Source organism: Octopus sinensis, linkage group LG3 (assembly GCF_006345805.1).
Source record: "Octopus sinensis linkage group LG3, ASM634580v1, whole genome shotgun sequence".
Taxonomy (NCBI): Eukaryota; Metazoa; Mollusca; class Cephalopoda; order Octopoda; family Octopodidae; genus Octopus; species Octopus sinensis.
This window is the reverse complement of record NC_042999.1, coordinates 145,900,711-145,926,476: the sequence shown is the minus strand read 5'-3', so window position 1 is coordinate 145,926,476 and position 25,766 is coordinate 145,900,711. Positions and strand designations below refer to the sequence as shown.

The 25,766-nt window shown below is 37.2% G+C and overlaps 1 protein-coding gene across 3 annotated transcripts in view; it reads right to left on the bottom strand.

Moving 5' to 3' along the window:
- Nucleotides 1–18,756: 18,756 nt before the first annotated feature.
- Nucleotides 18,757–25,766, bottom strand: part of LOC115209853 (leukocyte tyrosine kinase receptor-like) — a 370,370-nt gene continuing 363,360 nt past the window's right edge. For all 3 annotated transcript variants that reach the window (XM_036501462.1, XM_036501463.1, XM_029778425.2), the window contains one exon: nucleotides 18,757–20,567. In XM_036501462.1, coding sequence (XP_036357355.1) covers nucleotides 19,416–20,567 — 1,152 coding nt within the window. In that variant the 3' untranslated portion in view covers nucleotides 18,757–19,415. The remainder of the gene's footprint in view (nucleotides 20,568–25,766) is intronic.

The window sequence follows — 25,766 nt, the reverse complement described above, 5'->3', positions numbered from 1 at the left end:
GGAAAACGAAACTACCCACATTAAACGACAAAAACAGTGAAGTTTGGGGATAAAGGTCTGATGCTTTGGGGATACATAAAAAGTGATGGTTCAAGAAAGTTGGTTAAATTTGACGGTAACTTGAATAGTGTCAAATACATTCAATTGCTGAAGGGCAATTTGATACTAGACACTTGTATTAAATCTCAAGGACGTCAATAAACCAGTATGTAGAAAAGGGGAAGATGTGTTGTGTAAAATTTTGAAAAAGACTCCAGATATATTGTAATTTCTAAATAGCCCATTGTTAGATTGGCAATGGTTGGGGCTGCATTGGTTCCAGATTTTTGGTGGTAAACCGTGGTGTCAAACATGAAATGGTTGTTTTGGAGGATGAATTTAATTTATTTGATTATGAAGTCTTTGTTGATCCATTCTGGTATTTCTTCTGGATATTTGTCCTGCCAGAAACGGATTGCTTCTACTCCATAACTATGGGGTATGTTGGTGTACAAAATAATCACATCGAATATGGTTGTTTCCTCCTCGACCCTTTCTGGGGGATGATTGAACATATCTAAGTCATCTCTGCTATGGCTCTTGATATGTTTTAGAAATGGTTTCAGGAGAATGTCCATGAAGCAACTTAATCGATGTGCTTCACAGGATGGTTGTTCCTTCTCGAGCCATGCCTGCCTCATAAGGGCCGGTTTCCCGGTTTCTTGGTGTGAAGGTTCCCCACCTGGACGGGACGCCGGTCCGTCGCAGGTGAGCTGCAAGATGCAGGAGGAAAGAGTGAGAGAAAGTTGTGGCGAAAGAGTCAACAGAAGTTTCGCCATTACCTTCTGCCGGAGCTGCGTGGAGCTTAGGTGTTTCGCTCATAAACACACACATCGCCCGGTCTGAGATTCGAACCCCCGATCCCTCGACCGCAAGTCCGCTGCTGTAACCACTAGGCCATGTGCCTCCATGTCCAGCAACAATAGACTGTAATTTTACGTCTCCTGGTACTGGTGTATGTATGACTTTGGAGATCTTTTGATGGTTTCGTTTATCGTTTGGCTTTTGTGAATTTTAGGTAGACCGTAGAAAATGCTGAGTTTACATTTAAAGTTTGTTAAACAGTCTATTTTTATTTTGTTGGGTCTTTTCCGTGGGTTTGGATTATTGAAAAGAAGTTTTCCATTATTTTTGGGGGGTTGGGGTTATAATTGTTGATTTTTTTCGTACTGTTCGTCATTATTCAGTATGACGAACAGTACGACTAGATTGTTGTAGTGTCCATTACCACTACTGCACTTCCTTTGTTCACTTCTTTGTTTGTTATTTCCTCATTGTTTTCAAGTTCCTCGTCGAGATTTTTATTTCTGCTTTTGTGGAGGAGTTTTTTGTCTTTGTGAGTCTGTGTATGTATGCATGTGTGCTTGTGTGCGTATGTGCCTGTGTGTGTGTGCGCGCGCGTGCATGTATGGCTGCGTCTTTGTGTGTTTGTATGTATCTAAAAATTATTGATACGAAATAAATTAATATTACAAAACATCACAAACACATTATCATCAATGGAGACTCATTCGGAAAATTCAAAGTATTTCCATGAAAACTAGTTGAATTGAAAAATACAAGAAGAAAGGGAAGCCGCTAATAATCTTGAAAAGATAGTCGCTAATTAACTAATTAACAATAGATAATATGCAATAATAATATAAATCTAATGGAAAGTATGATTTTGTTTGTAGTTTTGTTTAAGTGAGACATAAGCATTTTATGAAGTAGTAAACAAGTTAACACAAAACTTAATCAACACCTTTTTACACAACTACTATAACCGACATCGAAAACAGTTATGGAACACGTAAATCGCCCAAATGCAACGGACAAAACAACAGGTGTGCTTAGGGGCGTAAATACTAGCTTCGCCAATCGTAAATTTAGAGTGAATTGCATTAGATATTGGTGTAGACATAGCAACAGTGGAGGCGAAATGGCCCAGTTGTTAGAGCAGCAAACACGAGGTCGTAGAATCACGGTTTCGATTCCCAGACCGGGCGTTGTGAGTGTTTATTGAGCGAAAACACCTAAAAGCTCCACGACGCTCCGGCAGGGGATGACGAACCCTGCTGTACTTTTTCACCACAACTTTCTTTCACTCTTTCTTCCTGTTTCTGTTGTACCTGTATTTCGAAGGGCCAGCCTTGTCACACTCTTTGTCACACTGAATCTCCCCAAGAAATACGTTAAGGGTATACGTGTCTATGGAGTGCTCAGTCAATTGCACGTTAATTTCACGAGCTGTTCCATTGATCGGATCAACTGGAACCCTCGTCGTTGTAGCCGACCGAGTGCCCCGACGACAACGAGACATAGCAACACATACGTACATAGATAGATAGCTACACTTGTATTATATTATTCTTTTACTTGTTTCAATTATTTGACTACGAACATGCTGGAGCACAGCCTTGAAGTGCTTTAGTTAAACAAATCGGCCCTAGGACTTTATTTTTAAAATCCTACTGCATATTCTGTCGGTGTCTTTGCCGAACCGCCAGGTCACGATGGCATAAACACACCAACAACGGTTGTCAACCTATGAGGGTGGGGGACAATTACAAACACAAAGACACGCACACATATATGTATAAATTTCGGGCCTTGTCTCTAGAGTAGAAAAGATTATTATTATTATTATTATTATTATTATTATTATTATTATTATTATTATTATTATTATTATTATTATTATTATTATTATCATCATCATTGACTTTGCACAGCTTCTAACGCTGGAGCGATACTACAGTATCAGCTGTTCACTACCAGTGAACTAAGGTAACACCTCTTATTTTTCGAGCACCATCCGGAGTATTCGAGCGGTTCCAAGCAGTGTTGTTTTCTGCAAGTGATCCACCCTTATTGCAGCCCCTATTTGTTCCACGTACTTTTCGAAGATTTTTCTCATTGTTCCCAGGGCTCCAACAATTATTGGTAGTACTGCTACCTTTTTCATCGAGCACAACTGCTTAACTTCCTAAGCTAACCTGTCATATCTCTCGACATTTCTTTCTTCCTTATCGCATACCTTGTTGTTAGTTGGGCATGCTATATCTATGATACAGCATAGTTTGTCTTCTTTCTCAATTATGACTAAGTCCGGCTTCCTATTTTCTATCTCATGGTCGCACTGAATCATAAAATCCTATAGGATCTTTGTATTTCTATTTTCGACGATGCCTTCAGGTTTGTGGTCGTACCAACTCTTTGCTGTGTCAAGTCCATACTTATTTCAAAGTGTCCAATGGACAAACCTGGCTTTATTGTCATGGCATCTCTTATATTCCTTCTAGGCTAGTGGCGTACATTGGCTGGTAATATGCCATATGATTTCACCGTTCTTTCCACAGATTCTGTACTTATCAATTTCTGCTGTGTTGTCTATTCTGTATTTTATGTAGTTTGTTCTTAGTGCTTGCTCTTGGACAGCACAGATTAGAGCCTCCGTTTCCGGTTTTAAATCAATTTTAGTCATCCACAGCCATCTTTTTTCTCTGTCTGCTGTCTGTCTTATCTTCAACATCTCTATGAAATTGACAATGCATTCTTTTCTTTACTCCCTATTTTCAGTATCATTCGCTTTCAATTTCTTGTATAGTGCTTTATCTTTGCAATCTTTCATCCTACACAAGCCTGACCTTCTTACGTCCAATAATAGCGGTACACTTTCACCACAACTTTCTCTCACTCTTTCTTCCTACTTCTGCCACAAATCAGAGGAACCATGGTGTAACCAACTATGCTGTGGTAAACTTTCTGACTCTAGTCTAGATTGCGAATCCTCAGTACCCCAGGATGGTTCAGCTCTCCACCCATTAAAAGCCCGTGCAACCGTCAGTCTATCGCGTATGGTGGGTGGATCTTCAAGTTGCCACACGCATTCTTAGTAGCTTAGGGTAGGCTCGAATTAGAGATTATTCTTTGTGGGTAATGGCGTGGGTCCTGATTGGAGGAAGAAGAAGAAGAAGAAGAAGAAAAGGAGGAGGAGGAGGAGAAGGAGAAGAAGAAGAAGAAGAAGAAGAAGAAGAAGAAGAAGAAGAAGAAGAGAAGAAGCAGACAACAGCAACAAAACCAACAACAATATCAACAAGAACAACGATTAAAACGGCAGCAGCAGCAACCCTAGCAACAGCAACTACAACAACAACAACATCACCAAAAACAAAAGCATATTCGTAGATGAGAAAATATGATGACCTTGTGAAATAGCCAACAAAGGAAGAGCACTTTGCACAATAGAGGCAGTGGAGGTTGGCACGCGGGGATTAGTCACACTTCAATATGTCAATTAGCAGGTTAACTCAGAATCAAATGTCGCAAAAGAACAGCGATGACGGAACGCCTCTCAGAGACAGCTAAGAAGAGTTCAATATAATTATGGACATAAAGAAACAACAGTTGAACTGAAAAAGAATATTGTGAGCCACTAAACAGAAAACAGTAAGAAGAAAACCCAATTTGAAGTTCTTTCGGTGGTTTTGTGGCCAAGCGATAAACACCCAAAGTCAAAGGAAATAAGATTATCTGAAGGCTCTGAGTTCGATCATCACTAAATGTGCATTTCGAAAAGAGTAGGATACCTAGAGGTCATGGCCTAAGTGGGCTCTGTTTTCTTAGTGTATCGGAAACTAACAAGCAGAAACACTTGCTTGAAAGAAGTTCTTCCTCTGAAGGCGGCGAGCTGGCAGAAACATTAGCACGTCGGGCGAAATACTTAGCGGTATTTCGTCTGCCGCTACGTTCTGAGTTCAAATTCCGCCGAGGTCAACTTTGCCTTTCATCTTTTCAGGATCGATTAAATAAGTACCAGGTACGCACTGTGTTCGATATAATCGACTTAATCCGTTTCTTTGTTCTTGTTTGTCCCCTCTGTGTGTAGCCCCTTGTGGGCAGTAAAGAAATAAGAAGTTCTTCCTCTGAAGATTTCTCCTGTTGTGCGCTCGCCCCGGAGCAAGTTTCCACAAACTAAAATCGAGTCAGTTAACTGCGCTTTACCCGCTGGGTACAAAAGCCATGTGTTTTGAAGGGGAGGCTAAACTGGAATTTGTGATGTTCATTCTTTTACCGATGGCAGTTAATACTGAAACCATATAAAACTGAAACCACATAACAGTTCTTACTTTCCGTGAACTATCTCTTTTACTCCACAGCTCGGTGTAGTGAAAAACTATCGATATCGAAGTACTAATTGTTTTTTATTTTCTTCCAAACCATTAATAATAGGTTGTTTGAAGTATTGGCCAAGTTTTTTTAAACAAATTCATCAATAATCAAATTTATTTTACTGCAGACAAATTGAGATAAGTCCGTAAAGCCAACCGATAAATGTTGTTTATGGAGAAGCCATCCTGTTTTCCATCTAGACAGTGCATTTAAGATAGTATTTATGTATTCTTCCTTTTGTTGCAAACTTAAAAGCAGAAATTTGACTGAGATATTATTACTATTATAGCAGGTCAAGCGAGAGCGAAATGGCTCCTTTGTTTCAAGGTTCCATCTGAAGTCTATGTGCAAACAGTCACGGAGGATTGTAGTAGGGTATCTTCTGCATGTGACTGAGACTTGTTAAAAGAAAAAGCAAGTAGGTCATTAAATTCTGAATTTTTGTATATATATTTCGAGTGTGCAGCTTTTCAGTATTGCCAAAACACGCTGTAATACTAATTGTTCGTAGTTTCAAAATCTAACATCTTAATATCTATATGTTCATGCTTTTTCTTAATTTGGATAGTTTCACTGAGTTTTGCATCAATGAACTTGATACATCAATTAAGCGACATTTCTTTCAGATAGATTTTGAGAATAATAGCACGATGTTCCTTAATATCTCGATATGAAACGGCATATCTCTGAAATTAGCGAGTATGTCATTCTCTAAGATGCTTTATCGTATATATCACTATAGTTGTTTTTCTGTGAACATTCCCTAATTCTAGTATAGTTTCCAACCTTATCATTTAGGTTTATATACTCAATTTTGGTTGAAACTGAGTAGCCAGAACTGACGCGATTGGTTGTTTCTGCACAACCTCTACGTATTCTGTATTTCATTTCATAACATGTTTGGTAATTCCGAGTGCAAACGATCTGATATTGAACCACTGAAAAGCCCTTTAGCTTTAGCTATGAAATCGGAACCTATCATCCAGCACTCAGCTTTGTTTTTATTCCGCTTTTATCAAACGTTGTAAGTATCGTCCACGTGGAGGCGTCTTTTGCATGTTATGTAGTGATATCTTGGCATGTCCTTTTGTTATTCCATGTTCAATCAAGTTTTGCGTTTACTAGGATTTCTGATGTTATTTCTCTACCTCAGTCATAGTGTTATATCAACTTGTTTTATATTTGCTGAGCAGAAAACCGGTTTTTTAATGTTTTGTAGATACTTTGAATTGTTCCATCAATTTTTTACTAGATATTTTCATAGCATATAGGTGCAGGTGTGGCTGTGCAAATAGGCGCAGGCGTAGCTGTATGGTAAGAAGCTTGCTTCCCAACCACATGGTTCTGGGTTCATTCCCACTGCGTGACACCTTGGGCAAGTGTCTTCTACTATATCCTCGGACCGGCCAAAGCTTTGTGAGTGGATTTGGTAGACGGAAACTGAAAGAAGCCCGTCAGGTATATATATGTATACATATTTATGTGTGTTTGTGTTTGTCCTCCTGCCATCGCTTGACAACCGATGTTGGTGTGTTTATATCCCAGAAACCTAGCGGTTCGACAAAGAGACCTGGGATCGATTTCTTCGACTAAAGGCGGTTCTCCAGCATGGCCGCAGTCAAATGCATGAAACGGGTAAAAGAAAGAAGGTATTCAGTTAATATTTTATATCAGTTTTTCAGAAACTTTTATATAAGTTTTGCAGAAGATCCTACTTTCTGGTCAAAATTATCTCGATTTGTAAGTTTTTTTATGACCTGTTTGAACTGGATTGTTTTCCGTGCTTTCTAGTCAAGATCTTATTCATTTAATTTCCATTGATGAATGATATAACTGTAGATTATCACCGGAACAGATGCGGTAATATTATATATTACCTTAATTTTGGCATTTAGCTCAGTTTTTAATCATTTACCGAAAACGTCTAATTATAACTTTTCCTAAACCTTTCGTTCATTCTTCTTCAATGTGTGGTCTATTAATTTCTAAGTATCAGTAATCTGTGTTTGTTTTATTCTAACATGATATTAATGCTTTTCATTAATTTCCCTCTCTTCATTATTGACTTGGCACATTCAAAGTAAATTCCATGCCAATTCCTTAACAGCCCGTCCGTATTCTGTATATAACAGTCTTTTCTCGGTTGCTTATTATCTGCAATGTAAAATTTAATGCCATCCATATATATAGAAGATGGGAGATTGTCATCTCAGAGCATTTGCACCCAGATTATATTCCTCGGAGTATTCATTTACAATGAAGGGTAGTTCCATTTTCCCAATCCATTTGGAGCTGTACAACTGTTTTCAGTTCACTTATGTTTGATGAACCTGTTTCGTCTTACTCTTTTTCCTGGTTCATGTTTTCAGACTCCAAATTTATTCCGTATTCAAACCTTTATCTTTCACACGACAGGCTTTAGTTACATATAACTTGATTGATCTGTAGCTGATCTTTACATTTCTACCAACATTTTCAACATTCCAGAAAAGATTTTTTTTTCTTCTGGAATTATATTTTCTCTTCTTAGGTATTTATCGTTTGAAAGACCATTACTGCCCAAGCTTAGGGTGTGTGAGGCAACCAGGATGATTATGCTTCTAAAATTTAGTTGTTTAATGTTTTAGCCAGTTACAAAGAAAAATGTATTTTTCTCGGCGAATCATTCGGGTATCATTCATGACTAATGCACTTGTTTGATACTTAACCGTTTTAAAGCTATTTCTTTGTTTTTTTTTCTTGCCTCTGAGCTTCTCTTTCATTTTTTATTTGCTCTACGCTTGTTTTTAACATCTACTCTTTGAGCAATCCGATGTACTTATACCAACCACATATATCCCACTTTCCTTGATGTTGGCTTCCAAATTGATTTTTGTCAATGCAAGGTTTGTAAAATCCTGATTTGTTTGGAGATGAGTGGATTGTTTTATTTAAAGAAGTGCTACCAGCCTCCATAACGATCGAGCGTTTGCGATTTAACAACGACCTTTCATATCAAACGAGCTTCCACTCTTGTTTTTATTTTCCTTTGCTCATCTATATTGTATTTCTGTAATGTTTGTTTCTGTTTCCTTTTTCATATTTGCTTTTTCATTCCCAAACTCATTAACGTATTGCAATATTTTCCTTTCTCCTATGTCTTACTCTCTTGTTTCTTATGTTTGCTTGTGTGTTAGCTTGAACAAGAAATATTAAGGAGGCACAGGCCTTCACGACGGCTGCTACCATCATGTATTAAGCAAATTACTTAACATACCCTAAGAATATTGGTGTTCACATCTGTTGTCAGTATGTCTATAATAGTTAACGACTTCTTTCAAAAACATCGACATTTTTATCATAGTGATCTTTCATTATACAGCAAAAAGATTCTCTATCGATTTGAAATCTATTAACGATTTTAATCTTTAGATTCTAGTCATAATCAACGTTTCCTAATTTATTACTTTTTTCTCTTAGACTTTTCTCCTATTGACTTGCAATTATATTTTCATGCATTCCACTAGGTGAACAATGCGATCGGTGGAGCGTCAAACTTAATATACTGTACAAGGTTAACTGAAGGTTTATGCGACAATAATCAAGGAGCGATTGTGGGTGTACATGAAGAAAGTCTGAGTTCTCACTTATGGTGGAATTCGAGCTAATTAATTATGGATAATTTCTCAAAATTCCCCGCTTGGCAGTGTTAGGAGAGGGAAGCCTTCACCTACTGGAAAAAAATCTATAATTATACGCGTAAAAAGAGCAACGACTGCATCGCATTGACAATAACCTCTCTTTTTGCTAATGTTATGCACCTTCAAATATTACTAAATGGACAAGATGCTCAGATTTTAAGTTTGAGGGCGGAGCTAAGATGCAAACCGAACTGGTGCGTCATACACTGGTACCATGCACACTGCTGTGCTGTGTACTGGTGCCCACACACTAGTGTCAATATATGAAGCGACAAAATTCAAGAGCCACGATGAAGGTTGTTGGCAATGAAGTTGACACTTGGTTCGTCGTCAGCTTTGCAGCACAGCCTGGAGAGGTAGGAGCATTGAGGTAACTAGGAATGACATGTAGATTGGATGAGATTTTGATGGAAAGGGAAAATATGTTGATTCTCACTCGAAAGACTACAGGAGTATTTCGATTTTGTGTCCGTCAGCGGTGAAGAAGCGGTCATGGCACTGGTGGTGTGGAAGAGAATGCTTAACTGCTATACATGTAGAAATGAGGGTCATCTGAGATCTTTTGTTGTTTCATCTTCTTCTTATTATTATTTGTTAGGTAGTATGATTTCTTGTTTGTATGTGGAATCTAAAAACAGAAACAATTCCTGTCATAGTAGGCGCATTAGGTATGATAAAAAAATATTCAGACAAACACCTAACAAAAACAACAGAATTTACAAATATATACAATATACAGAAAATTGCACAACAGGGCACTGCACACATCCTACGCAAAACACTTTCAATACAGTAACCATAAGAGCATCACAGCAAGCCACAGCATATACCCAAACCACACAGAGCTGCGCTCGATAGTGAAGTGAAAGCACGCTATAAAAATAAAACTACTGAGTAATAATAATAATAATAAGAGGACTGGATGTTAAAACTTGTCTCAAAACATGAAAACAAGAAAGCATCATACTCAGTCACAAAACAGGCAAAGGAATATCTAAGTGAATTCCGAATACAACCAATTTCGGAATTAGAGATAGACATACAAGAAACAAGCGTCGAAAAGGCTAAGCGCATGAAAACCCGTGCCAAAACTGCGGCCTTAGATATTCTGAATAATAAATGACAAGAAAAACCTCTCTATGGCAAATACCCAAAGAGAGCGAATAATGCAGATATTGACAAAGCCCTGACCCATCAATGGCTAATGGCCTCTGGCTTAAAATCTGAAACAGAAGGGGTTTATCATAGCAGCTCAAGATCAATGCCTACCAACAAGAAACTACCAGGCCAACATATTAAAGAACGGCAGTAGCCCAACATGTCGTGTATGCCGACAACAAAATGAAACCATTGATCATGTTGTCTCCAAATGCAGTCTTCTAGCGCCTACAGAGTACCTCAAGAGGCATGATAGAGCTGCACAATATATTCACTGGGTAATTTGCAAAAACCTGGATTTGCCCCATGAAAAAAACTGGTGGGAACACAATCCACCTCCAGTGCTTGAAAATGACCACATCTCACTCCTCTGCAACTTCACCATTCAAACTGACAGGAAGATAGATGCAAATAGGCCAGACATGATATTGAAAGACTTCAGACAAAGAACATGCCTCCTCATTGATATGACTGTCCCAATCGATATAAACGTATCTGTCAAGACCTACCAAAAACTGAGCAAATATAAAGATCTTGAAATAGAAATCAGCAAAATGTGGAAGCTGAAGACTAAAACAATACCTGTTGTCATAGGTGCCCTGGGAATGATAGCGAAAGGGACTAATTGCTACCTAACTCAGATACCAGGAAACCCCAAAATGGCAGAAATTCAAAAGATAGTGCTCATGGGAACTGCTCATATCCTACGCAAAATACTCTCTATGTAATCCCAAGGTTTAAAACAAACTTTTTTTATTTATTTATTTTATTTTATTATTTTTTTTAAATTTTATTTTTATGTATTAGACATTCACTAGTACAACACCCCCCCCCCCCCAAATATATGGCACAGAACTTCCAACCTGTTGTCTCTTGAGGTCTCTGGGTGAGACTTGGAGCCAACTTGTACAGACATAAAGCAAAAGTCAAACATAGAATAATAATAGTAATAATAATAATAAATGCCCCGATGCAGTACCAGGCAATGGTTCTCATGGCTTCAGATTTTAACTGATTGGAAATGTTATCATGTACATTGCTTTGTTTTGGTATAAAAGACGGGCTACAGCAAATATTCTGCTAAATACCATAGATTTGCTTGTGAATTGTTTGAATTTAAACAGTTGAGTATGTCACTTAATGGTTGACGATATGTTCATTTCTGATCACGAGCAGTAGTGGACGAGCATCATTTCCATGTGTTGAGAGGAATTATTTGGGGTTTAAAGAATTCACCCCTGGAAACATTGGTGTTTTGTACATCATCCTCAAAACAAGCATTATCCAGGGACCTTTTCAGCAGGATGGGCTACTCGACCTGAAGAAAATTGTAACTGGGCCCCACCTGCAAGATCTTGTGTTGTTCATCTTGTTATGAGATCACCATGTCGCGTACATGTGGTCGTGATGCATATACCCGATGTACTCTTTTCGGACGGTTAGTCATGTTGAGTATATTGGGCTTCGTATATTTGTACCCCAGTGTCATTTTGATGGCATGCGTAGCTCTCTCATTCAATGAGGATGATGATGATAATGATAATGATAATGATAATGATAATCATAATCATAATCATAATAATAATAATAATAATAATAATAATAATAATAATAATAATGATGATGATGATGATGATGATGATGATGATGATGATAATAATAATAATAATAATAATAATAATAATAATAATAATAATAATAATAATAATAATAACATTAATAATAATAATCAGGAGCACCAGCCTTGACAGCGGCTGGACGTATTACTTACTGCTCTGACAATTCAGTAGCCGAAAGCCATAGAAACACTAATATGACCCAGTTTAGCAACGGGGAAAAATAACTCTCAAAGACTGGAACATCTACAAAACCTCGTGAGTATTTAAAATTCTCTTCAAAATAAGTTAAGAAATTTACAAATTTACATATCTACAGCTTTCAAACATACATCCGATCAGCTTTAAAAACTTTAATACCCACAACTGCCTCTGTAAACACCCCTTTTTTTTTCTTCTCTCTAAAAACATCACGCTTTTCTTTTTGTGGACTTACAAAACCCTAAAACTCTCTATGAAAATCTTACTTTTCTTTGCTTCCTCCCAGAATATTCAAATATAAATGTAAATATATACTTTTTATTGCAAAAACACACCTGTTCTTCTAACTGGACATACAAACATCTCTAGAAAAGTCAACTTCAACCTCCACAATATTACCTTACACGAAATATACAAACACTTTTTATTGCATTAACACAAACGCACATGGAAAAAAAAATAATGATGCTAAGATTCTCTCTGGTCGAACACAACTTCTCTATTCACAAACAATACAGAACAGCCCTTCCTTAATTTTTCTTAAGAAATTCTATTGTTCCTGTTAAAGATAGCCAGGAAAACGATAAAACAACAGTACCTGAAGATCTCGCATTTGCTGAAGAACACAGAGAGTCTATGGCAGAAATGAGGCAGAAAATCCTGAATACGCTTGAAGTTGTAAGACATACAAGTATGAATGATAGAGAACCACTTCATAAACTCTCAAATAGTAGTAAACATTTGAACTTTTTTTGACCGATAGGACCCCGCCTAAAAAAAAAAAGATGGTGATGGTGATGATGGTGATGATGATAATAATGATAGTAATAGTGCTGATAATCTATCTATCTATCTACACATACACACACACTCAAAGAGTTCAACCAACACAAACCTCACCTCGGCTCTATTGTTAACCAAATATGAAAGTATTATTTGACAGGCTAGAACTCTGGCGTTGAAGACAGTCAGCCAGCCAACCACCAAGCCAGCCAACGAGACAGACAGACACTACTGTGATGGTGATAATGATAAAAACAAAAATAACAATAATAAGATACTGTTGTGACTACACATAAAACAATATCATTGATGATGATGGTGGTGATGGTGATGGTGATGATGATAATGATGACAGTAAAGGTGGTGATAATGATGATAGTGATAATAATGGTGATGATAATAACAATAATAAGCCGACTACGGCTGCTATAATGGTACGATTATAATTGTAACGGCAATGATGGCCGTCTCCCCACGAGCCAATCAAAACTCAAAAATGATAACATTATCGTAGCACCAAAATGTTTTTGGAAACTAAAAGGAAAACTAAATCAGTTTACCAAATCGCTTGTCCTATGGTTAATCTGGAAGCGCGTCCCCCAGGGAAGAGCCAGCCTGGGATCGAAAAGTCATCAACTGGCACAAACTCTTCTCCAAATACGGACATGGATGGTCACTTGAACGGGAAATCCCCCAACTCGAGCCCTCCAAGTTCACCACCAAAACCACCACAGAAAGAAAAATGTAAGCGGAACAAATGGACCCGAGAAGAGTATAAAGAAGTAATATACGCTTATTACTATGCATTAGGTAGGCCATCTCAAGAGAGACACACCGCAAACTCTTACAGTATATGGAGAACACAGAATCAAGACAGTAGGCCCTATTTGGACGAGAACAAATTAGCAAATGTGAGGAGGGATATCCTTAGAAATAACAGACTCACAGACAGTGAAATAAGCGCGATCAAGCACGCAACGGAAAATGACATAAATATAAGACACAAAGGAAACGAAGAATCAGATGAACAGTATAGCCCGCCACGAGGCTTAATTGAAAGCCTGCCATCTGACCAAAGTACGCAAAGGCCTGAAGATACAAGAAATTCTATTGTTCATGTTAAAGATAGCCAGGAAACGATAAAACAACAGTAACTGAAGTACTCGCATTTGCTGAAGAACACAGAGAGTCTATGGCAGAAATGAGGCAGAAAATCCTGAATACGCTTGAAGTTGTAAGACATACAAGTATGAATGATAGAGAACCACTTCATAAACTCTCAAATACAAACCAAAATAAAAAACAAATCCAAATTGGCAACTATGTAACAAATGAAATAATACAAGAATTAAAACCTGATTTTACTGAGTTAAATGAAATTATTTACGCTGCTGCTAGGGCAATTGAAACCAGCTGTATGCCCCCGAAAAAACAAAGAAAACAAAACCTGGGAAGAAATCAAACCTGGAGAAGTAAAATTGAAAAAGAGATTGAATTTATGAGAGGGGAAATATCAATATTAAATGAACTAATATGTGGAAATGATGTAAGATCCAGAACAGGAAGAAAGATGAAGAGAAAATTTGGATCCTCACCAAGAGAAGAACTGATATCAATAAAAGAAACGCTGAAACAAAAAGTCCAAGCAAAAGCCCAAAGAATACGAAGATTTGAGAAGAGAAACAAGTTTTACAAGCAAAATAAGCTGTTTACATCCAATGCCAAAAAATTCTACAGAGAAATAGGGAAGGAGAAAGTAAACCGTTAAAGTAACCATGGAAGAAGTTCAAAACTTTGGAAAAGGATTTGGAGTGACAAGAAGACGTACAACATAAATGCAGACTGGATTATACAAACTGAAGGATCCTATCAAAATTTACAACAACAAGCATGGGAAGACATCACAATAGCAGACCTAAGAAAGGCACTCACGAAGGCCCATAATTGGAAATCCCCCGGTAAAGACAGGGTGCCGAATTTCTGGCTCGCATCTCTCCCATGCGCACACGGTAAGCTAGTTCAGCTGCTCAATGGAATTATGAGAGACCCAAAGAAAACACCTGAATGGTTAGCACGTGGTATTACTTACCTACTCCCAAAGAATAACGAAACCAACCTTCCAAAAAACTATCGGCCTATAACCTGTCTATCCACCACGTATAAAATCCTAACATCTATCCTGGCGGAGAAAACATATGCATTCATGGAGAAGAACGATATTTTCCCCATTGAACAAAAAGGGTGCCGCCGAGGCTCTTACGGATGCAAAGATCAACTGCTACTTAATCGTATGATCCTCGAGAACTATCACAACAAGCGCAGAAATCTTAGCTCCGCATGGATTGACTATAAAAAGGCCTTCGACAGTATACCGCATCCATGGATTTGAGATCGCTGGACATCTTCAAAATTTCCCCTGTGATTTCAAACTTCCTGAAGCACAATATGTCGTTGTGGAATACGAATCTCCAATTATACCACTCTAATGGAGTACTTGCCTCTGAAAATATAAACATCAACTGAGGAATTTTTCAAGGTGACTCACTTTCACCTTTAATATTCTGCATAGCCCTAATACCCCTTACAAGTGAATTAAACAGAACAGGGTATGGGTATAAAATTGCCAATAAAAAAATAAGCCAACTATTTTATATGGATGACTTAAAACTTTATGGTAAAGACAATAATGAACTTGAAGGCCTATTGCGCACTGTGAAAGCATTCAGCGATGACATCGGGATGGAGTTTGGACTTGAGAAGTGTGCCAAGGCCACTTTCCAGAAAGGGAAAGTGAAGACCACAAATTCAGTCGTGCTAGATGTTGACACAGTCATAAGAGAGCTTGAGCAAGAACAAATATTTAGGGATAAATGAAGGCTCTGGTATTCAGCATGCAAGCATGAAAGAGAAGATCAGGAAGAAATGTTATAGGAGAGTTCGTGCAGTCCTGAAATCTGAACTAAATGCACGTAACAAGGTGTTAGCTATAAATTCCTTACCAGTTCCAGTTGTTACTTATAGCTACAATGTGTTGAACTGGAATATGAGTGAAGTAAAGAATATAGATAGGAAAATACGCAAGCTGCTGAGTTGTAATTTGGATGCACCACCCAAAGGCAGACGTAGATCGCCTTTACCATCCCAGAGCCCAGGGAGGTCGAGGCCTGATCCAATTTGAACTAGCTTACAAAACAACCACAATTGGACTGGCTAAATATCTCGAAATAACGAATGACTGGATGCTAAAGCTCGTGGAAAATCACGAGAGACGAAAGAAGCTTCATTCTATCATAAAGGAAAGCAAAAAATTTGCTATTGATCTCGCGCAGGATACCCAAACTGAACAACCCGAGGGAAGTACGGCAACTATTGTTGCAAGGAAGGTGAAAATAATGGCAACGAAAAAAGCGCACGAGCAATTGGCTGATAGATGGGAGGAGAAACCTCTGCACGGCAAATATGTGGCCCGCAGCAAACTAGCTGATATTGACCAGAAGCAAACCCATCAGTGGCTACGGAGCTCAGGGCTAAAAGCAGAGAGTGAAGGTTTCATCCTGGCTGCTCAAGATCAAAGCCTATTAACCCGGAACTACCAGGCCAATGTGATGAAAAATGGAGCAGACCCAAAATGCCGATTCTGCAACGACATGATTGAAACAGTGGACCACCTAATCTCTGGATGTAAAGTCTTAGCACCAGTGGAGTATAAATTAAGACATGACAGAGTTGGCCAATATCTACACTGGCTAATAAGCCGGCATTACAATATCAAAACTGCCGACAAGTGGTATAATCACCACCCTGAGGCTGTAACTGAAGGAGAAAATGTAACCATTCTGTGGGACTTTCCAGTACATACAGACCGAACCATCAAGGCCAATAAACCAGATATTGTTGTGAAAGACCAAAACAATAAAGTTTGCTTATTGATCGACATGAGCATCCCCTGTGATCATAATATCTCAGCGAAAGAGTTTGACAAGCTCAGAAAATATAAAGACCTACTCATTGAAATTGAGAAAATGGGCATCTCAAGGCAGTTACAATACCAGTGATCGTAGGAGCACTAGGAATGATCAAGAAGGGAACCGAAAATTATATGAGAATGATCCCTGGCTTACCATCCCTGCAAGAAGTACAAAAGATTGTCTTAACTGGTACATCACACGTATTGAGAAGAGCATTGTCGATGTGAGAACTGTTGCTGCTCATGTATTTTAATTTAACTTAAAAAAAAAATGAACGAACTATTGAGTTTTATTTAATGGCCTACCAATGTATACTATGAGTTTCTTTGCCCTAGGAGTCGGGAAGACACTCGGCAAGAAATGGAAGCAAATTTGAAAGAAGAACAAAAAGTAATAATAATAATAATAATAATAATAATAATAATAATAATAATAATAATAATAATAATAATAATAATAGACAAAGAAAAATCCCAGCAATGGTTGAGAAGCTCAGGACTCAAAGCAGAGACAGAGGGATTTTTAATTGCAGCACAAGACCAATGCCTCCCCACCAGAAATTACCAAAAACATGTAATGAAAAGAAATATAACAAGTAACTGCAGAATATGTGGAGATGGACAAGAAACAATAAATCATTTTATCTCTGGCTGCCCAGTCCTGGCTAAGAAGGAATATATTCACAGACATGACAGAGTTGGGACCTACATACACTGGAACCTATGCCAACATTATGGAATAACAACAGAAAAAAGATGGTATAGGCACACACCAGAAAAGGTCACAGAAAACGAGAAAGCAACCATACTCTGGGATATGCCGATACACACAGATAGAGAAATTAAGGCCAACATACCAGATATAGTTGTTAGAGATCATGAAGAAAAAAAATGCTTTCTAATTGATGTATCAATACCGGCAGATAACAACGTGTCTCTAAAAGAAATGGAGAAACTTTCAAAATACAAAGACCTGGAAATAGAGGTAACCAGAAAGTGGAATCTAAAAACAGAAACAATTCCTATCATAGTAGGTGCATTAGGCATGATAAAAAAAATATTCAGACAAATACATAACAAAAACACCAGGACTTACAAACACATATAACATACAGAAAATTGCACTACTAGGCACTGCACACATCCTACGCAGAACACTTTCCATACAATAACCATCAAAGCATCACAACAAATCACAGCACATACCCAGGCACACAGAGCTGCTTTCGGTAGTGAAGTGAAAGCACGCTATAAAAATAAAACTACTGAATAATAATAATAATAATAATAATAATAATAATAATAATAATAATGATACACGAATAGGCAAGTAGCAAGGCGAAAAGATAGATAAATCTCTTATGTATGAAACAGTCCGGCAATGGAAATTGAAGAAGGTGAAGATAGTGCCAATTATTGTTGGGTGCTTGGGAACAGTATTAGAAGGTATCAAGAGGAATATAAAGAAAATTGGAATAGAGTGTCCAGTAAAACTGCTACAAAAGTTTTGCCCCTTTTGCACGGCCAAAATAATCAGGGAGGTATTAGATAACTGGAAAGAACGAATATCACGGTACTGTAGACTGCAGGTTATAAACCCGCTACGCATGTAACGCCCCAGGAGCTCCAGAAAAGTCTGTGATAAAGAGAAAATGATAATAATACAGCTTCAATATTAAAAACTGGTCCTTCTGTGAAGTGTATCACAATACCAAAGCTGGTGACGGTGCACTGTATGCATCGCCCAAAATTAGTGTAGGTCAAGCTCTTATTCATCTGTAGCTGTTATGCTCCGGTCTCAAAACAAGGTTCCCTATTATTAATGGGACACTTGGGGTGATATCAAGATGAGCAAACAAGTATCTTGACCAAATTCCTGGCAGCCCCAAAAGAAACAAATTGCAAAATATCATAGTTATAGCTACTTCACATATTCTAAGTAAATTCCTCCCCATGTCAATGAAACCTTACTCACTCTGATTTTTTTTCTCTTCCACACGCATCAGCCTTTTTAGTTGCATAGCACCTCACTTGTTAGCAGTTTCAGATGCAAAACCGTATTGTCCTTTGACGTCTCTGGTTGAGACTTTGGTACAACTCGTTTGAATTAAAGCAAAACCAAAACATTACAGAATAGTAATAACAACAATAATAGCAATGATAATAATACAATTTAATTTGTTGATTATAGATCATAAAATAAACTACAGATAGGTTTCTTTAAAGTGACATGACTGACGTGGCTGAAGATCACTAGACTCATCATTGTGTTAGAACTAATTAAAGCCGAAGCAAAATAGAGGCAAGTCACGAATGGTTAGGATACAAAACGGTTTCATAAAGTTTGATGCATACTGGAATGAAGATGCTGACGTAGGAGGTATATGCTTGTTGAGAACACACAATAGATTGGTTATTACTTTGAGCTTTCAATGAAGAAATGTGATTTGTGTTTCCGGCTTTTTATCTCACTTTCGATTTCTTTCATTGATTGTTATCTTTTCATTAGTGGACACGTTTCGCTTTTTTAACAAAAAGATGTAATCATGTATTAATAACAATAATAATGATTTTTTAACAATACATAAAATATTAATTTCTAACATGGTCATAGTAATAACAATAACAACAACAATACTATATTCCCCGCCGCTTTAAAAGTCTTTAATTTTTTCAGCTTTTTTTCTTTCTTTTTCTTTTCCTTGTTTTTAGAAATGACACCCAGTTGTAATATATTTCGTTGATAAACCGATTTCTAATCAATGCAGTTATTTCAGTTTGAACTGCTAGAATCGCTTTTATCTACGACTTGATTAATTAAATAGAGTTTGTATCAAAATTGCTGTACTTTGATTCGGTTGGGCTATCCTGTATCTTTCTCATCGGAATATAGTTTGAATTTTGCGATGATTTTCGGAGACTTTTGCAGCGTGAATTCTTAGGAAAGCTATCGTTTTCATAATTACTTACATCAGAGTCTGTGGATGAAAGTAATGGTACCTTTGTAGGTGACAAAGAGAAAGAATCATCATTATAACGGTCATATTCTTCAGTTTCTTCAAGTTGTTCAAGCTGTTGTTGGGGTGGTTCTTTATTTTGTTGTTTATTATTCAAATCGTCTTCTTGGCCAATTAAGTTTTGCAGCTGCTGCTGTAGCTGTAACTCCTGTTGTTGTTGTTGTTGTTGTTGTTGCTGTTGCTGCGGTTGTATTTGTTGTTGTTTCCGACAGTTTGTTTTATCTTCCTCATTTTGAAAATCGGACGTTTTAGTAAGACTATCATGTTGCATTAACTCCAGCATATTTGGTTGTTGTTGTTGATAGTGACTGTTGTTATTGTGATTGTTAATGTTGTTACTACTGCTTCTAGTGCGGCTTTGTTGCTGGCTTTGTGGATTTGATTGACGTGGACTGTCTTGTAGTTGCGGTTGGAGATGATAATGATGATTATCAGTATGAGGGGTAGGAGTAGGAGATGGAAAAGAAGTAGTCGTAGGATGATGATTATGATTATGCTGACTGTGAAGAAGGTTGTTATCAGAATTCTTATCTGCTTGGTTTTCAGTAGTATTTTCTCTGGAGTCAAACTGTGAGATATTCTCATTCTTAGGGTCTGGTAATTCTTGGTTCATGTACAAATAATTGATATAAGAACGTATTCCAGGAACATGGCGGTTACCTTTATGATTACATTGTTCTGCGTTAATATCTTGGTGGGCCTCTTTAGTAGAATTCTTGTAGTTGTCATCCGAGCAAGAACTGAGTTCGTTACTGTCATTGTTAATCTGTCTGTTCGATGAATGTTGTTCGGATATTTCAGAAAGTGATTCAGAAAACAAAGAAGGATGAGAACATTTCTTAGTGTCTCTTTTAGAAAGGGAGTTCTCTTGTAGATCGGGAAGCTCAACAAAAGTTTCTTTTGAAAGGTTGTATGTGAACGTCGGTAAAGTATAAGTTGCCGTGTTCGGGTCCTGAATAGAAAGAATGAATACAATTAACAAACTATACATTACATTATATACATAAAAAACAAACAAACAAACATACATGCATGCATGCATACATACATACATACATACATACATACATACATACATACATACATACATACATGCATGCATGCATGCATACATACATACATACATACATACATACATTCTTACATACATACATACAAACATACATATATACATACATACATACATACATGGATACATGCATACATACATACATACATACATACATACATACATACATACATACTTACATACATACATGCATACTTACACACATACATACATACATGCATACTTACATACATACATACATGCATACATACATGGATACATACATACATACATACATACATACATACATGGATACACATATACATACATACATACTTACATACGTACATACATACATACATACATGGATACATACATACATGAATACATACATACATGTGTACATACATACATATATACATACATACTTACATGCATACCTATATACATACATACACGCTTACATACATACATGGATACATACATACATGCATACATACATACATATATACATACATACATACTTACATACATACCTATATACATACATACATACATACATACATGCATGGATACATACATACATACATGCATACATACATACATACATACATACATACATGGATACATACATACATACATACATACATACATACATACATACATACATGGATACATACATACATACATGGATACATATATACATACATGCATACTTACATACATACATTCATACATACATACATACATACATACATGGATACATACATACATACATACATGGATACATACATGCGTACAAACATACATATATACATACATACCTATATACATACATACTTACATACATACATACATACATACATACATACATACATAGCTACATACATACATACATACATACATACATACATACATATACATACATACATACATACATACATACATACATACATACATACATACATATATACATACAACATAGAAGCTCAAGTTTCCATCTTCGATCTAATTAGAAATTTAGTTTTAGGTGTTAGCAGTGGAATATCTAAGATTATGAGATATGGAAATCTTCAACAGAGCCTCCCCCAACTACAATGATGCATTGACGAGGAGCAGATTTTACGAGAAGTTAGCGTATATGGAGGACCTCCAACTTCCATTCACGCAGTAATCAGGATCAACCATCCATTTAACGTAGAGGTTTCTTCCAACATAACTAGGTGCTCCTGTCAATTGATTAAGATGCATTTCCACGAGGGCCATAAAAACTATAAGATTTTCGATTCCCATAACGATAAACTGAGCTATTCCTGTTTAGACAATATCACTTTTAACACTGCACGCTACAACAGAAGTAAACATACCCCCGCATAACATCCAACCTCAACCTGTGGTGCTGAGATCCTACAAGCTACACTCTAGGAGGGCTGTACCAGCTGCATCTCAAGGGCTGTAATCTACAAAGCCAACCGCACACCATTTAAGTTTCCAGCGTGTGGCTAGTATTCGGCCATTGGAGTCTGAATGAGAGTTGGATTGAAGAGAGTCAATGCTTATTACTGGACGTGGGCCTGTGATTGGTCGAGAAATGTCTTGTGGTATAGCGGTTTGATGTTGTTTTTTTAGTGACAACGAATACAGCATGGTGAACAGGAAATCGACCGCATGGTGGACAAGAAATCAGTCGTATGGTTGGGGGAAGTAGGAAGGGGCGATGGATGTGGGGGTGTATATGTAAATATGAACATGTATATGCCCATATACCTGCATGCATGCATCCGTACTTATACGAGTGTGTATGTGTGCTTAGGTGTACATTCACACAGCTGCGCGTGCGTGCACACACGCACTCAAACGCACAGTAACACACATACGATGGCACACACGGCCACACACACGCGCACACATACACACACAGACACATATACACACGCATACATACCTGTATCTCCATGTACATATGCACACATGCACACGTACGGGGGCACATGTATATGAGTGCGCACGGGCGTACATGTACGCCCGCGCACACACATCCGTGTGCATGCATACGGTGAGCAGGTGCATATGAGCTCTCATGCACATGCGCGCGCACGTGCAGTCGAATGGTCATGTGCAAGGAGTGATGTACAAAGGGTGAGAGTATTCGTGTGCCCAGGCATGAAGTTTGTCACGGTGACCTTGATGCAAGCAATGCTAGGGGTGGCTGGTACTAAGATGGTATACCCGGTTGTCGCCAGCCAGTGGCTTGAAATTTACCAGAAGGTTGTACTTCTGGTGGCAGCCATACAGTATCTCATATTTCTTGTTGATGGATGCTGTGGATTGGTAGACGATAAGGAGTTTTTCGCGGAGGAATATCTGGTAGTTAGGGGGTGCCGGGTGAATATAGTGGTGCCCTTTCGATAATAATCCACTCGCATTGATAGAATCGGTTCAGCGTCGAAAAAATGTCTAGCAGCATTTGTCCGATTCTTTAATTCTTGTGTTCAAATCTCACCGAGATCAACTTTGCCTTCCTTCTCTTTGGGGTCAATAAAATAAAGTACCAGTCAACTGGGGTTGATAGTATCGACTTAACCTCTCCTCTAAAAATTGCTGGTCTTGTGCCTGAACAGGAAACTAATATTATATCAGCAATAATTATTTGTATCAATGTGCTACTGCGAACTTACTCTACGTAATCCTTTAGATCCTGAGAATAACATGTGTTAACTGCTTGAAGCTCCTAATTTAAATTTAGTTTTGCCTCGTAAAGTAAAACAGTTTTCTCTAATTAGAATATATCATAATGAAATCACGAGTTAAATGCCTTAATAGTTTCAATAAATCAATAAAAAAAAACAACTAACTATTACATTTTATTTCTTTAATAATTTCAAAACTGCATTGTTAAAAATGTTACATGTTTCTGTTTTGCCTTTGATAAATTAGGAAAAAAAAAAAGAAAAAAGAAATATTGAAAATTATCCAGTTGCAGTTAACATGGTTGGCATAAAATTGCACCACCACCACCCCAATAATGGTTTATGATATCTCATTTGATATCTCGTAGCGTGGATCGATTTTGCTTTTCAGGTCTCTAATTCTGTTAACATGAGCAGAAGTCTAGAATCTCGGGGACCGATTGAATTTCGTTTGAAGAAGATATTTAAATATTGATTAAAAATCGTTCAAGAAAATCACATATGAGTTTGCATTTTATCTCTTCTAGAGATTTTCGTTACAAATTAAAAAATTTGAAAGGAAACTTTAAATTAATTCATAAATACGCCGAACGAGTTGTTTGTGCGTTAAGAATACTTTATAATTAAGAGTCTGACGTTGAAAACGTTTTATAATGACGTTGGATGTTTTAAAAGAAACAAAAAGAAAAGAAAGGAACTGTGGATTTTATGTATTGATTTCTCCTTAATGCCCAATTGTTGTAAATGAGGTATTACCTGCAGCGTATTATAAGCATTTTATCAATCCAACAATGTATTTTCTATACTCTCGATCTACTGGAAATATTAATCAGTAACGATCTCACAAATTGCAATCTAAAGTCACAAACATGTCAAATCGATTAGCACCAACCTTGTGCTAAAAAACAGTAATAATTAACGTTTTTCCCGTCATAAAAATCGATGTAGTATATAGTGTAAACATGTGTCAAGATCTAAACAACGTCATTATTTTCCTAAATCACGCTTTATATATCATTTCTTGGTGTATAAATCGACCTAGGTTTTGGCTTGTAAATTCTGGTCTGAAAAGTTCGACTTTTTTGCTGGAAAATATGGAAGTACGTTATTAATACTTTTAGAGTGAAAGGGAAAGAGAAGCTACGTTGGATACTTTCGGATAGTATTACAATTTCAGACAACGTAGCAACAGCGATCGCCTTTCATCGATGCCTTCCATGCTATGATAATGGATTATTTGACTGTGCGGTTTGCGTAATTCTGTCTAACCAATCAGTGGTTTGCTTCACTTTGATATGACTAAATCCTTTAAGGATCCCTAGCAATTCGATTGCTAGGGATCCTTATCTCTGCTAATACTTCTGAATGTTTCTGAATAGCCAACGGTGGAATGGAGAAGTTGAATTTGGAATTGTCATTGAGATATATATTTATATAATTATAATTGGGGTTCAGCTAATTGCTTCACCACATACCGAATTTAGAAATAGGAGTTAAAATTCCTTTGCTGCTACTATAAGAATCTCCATGACGGTAACATACTTTTTTACGAAGGCAAAGAGAAAAACAATATTTGTTGATTCATTGTTTTTCTCTTTGCCTTCGTAAAAAAATATGCGCAGGGGTGGCTGTGTGGTAAGTAGCTTGCTTACCAACCACATGGTTCCGAGTTCAGTCCCACTGCGTGGCATCTTGGGCAAGTGTCTTCTACTATAGCCTCGGGCCGACCAAAGCCTTGTGAGTGGATTTAGCAGACGGAAACTGAAAGAAGCACGTCGTATATATGTATATATATATATATATGTGTGTGTGTGTATGTTTGTGTCTGTGTTTGTCCCCCTAGCATTGCTTGACAACCGATGTTGGTGTATTTAGGTCCCCGTCACTTAGCGGTTCGGCAAAAGAGACCGATAGAATACGTACTGGGCTTACAAAGAATAAGTCCCGGGGTCGAGTTGCTCGACTAAAGGTGGTGCTCCAGCATGGCCGCAGTCAAATGACTGAAACAAGTAAAAGAGTAAAAGAGTAAAAGAGTAAAGAGTAAGAGTTACCGTCATGGATATTCTTATTGTAGCAGAAAAGGAATTTTAAACTCCTATTTCTAAATTCTGTATGTGGTAAAGCAATTAGCTGAACCCTATTATAATTATGTGGACAATTTTACCTATAAAGGTCATTTTAACGTACCGATCTACTTGGTTGGTAAAATTATTAGTTAATTGATTAATTAATTAATAAATTTTACCCTTCTATTATTTTTATATGTATATATATTTATATATATATATATATATATATATATACAAAAAGCAATAAAGATTCAAGTTAATTTAAATGAATTTACTTGAATATGGTACCTAACTTAGATGCACCAAAAAAAACTATACTGTTTTAACAATACAGTAATGTGGGG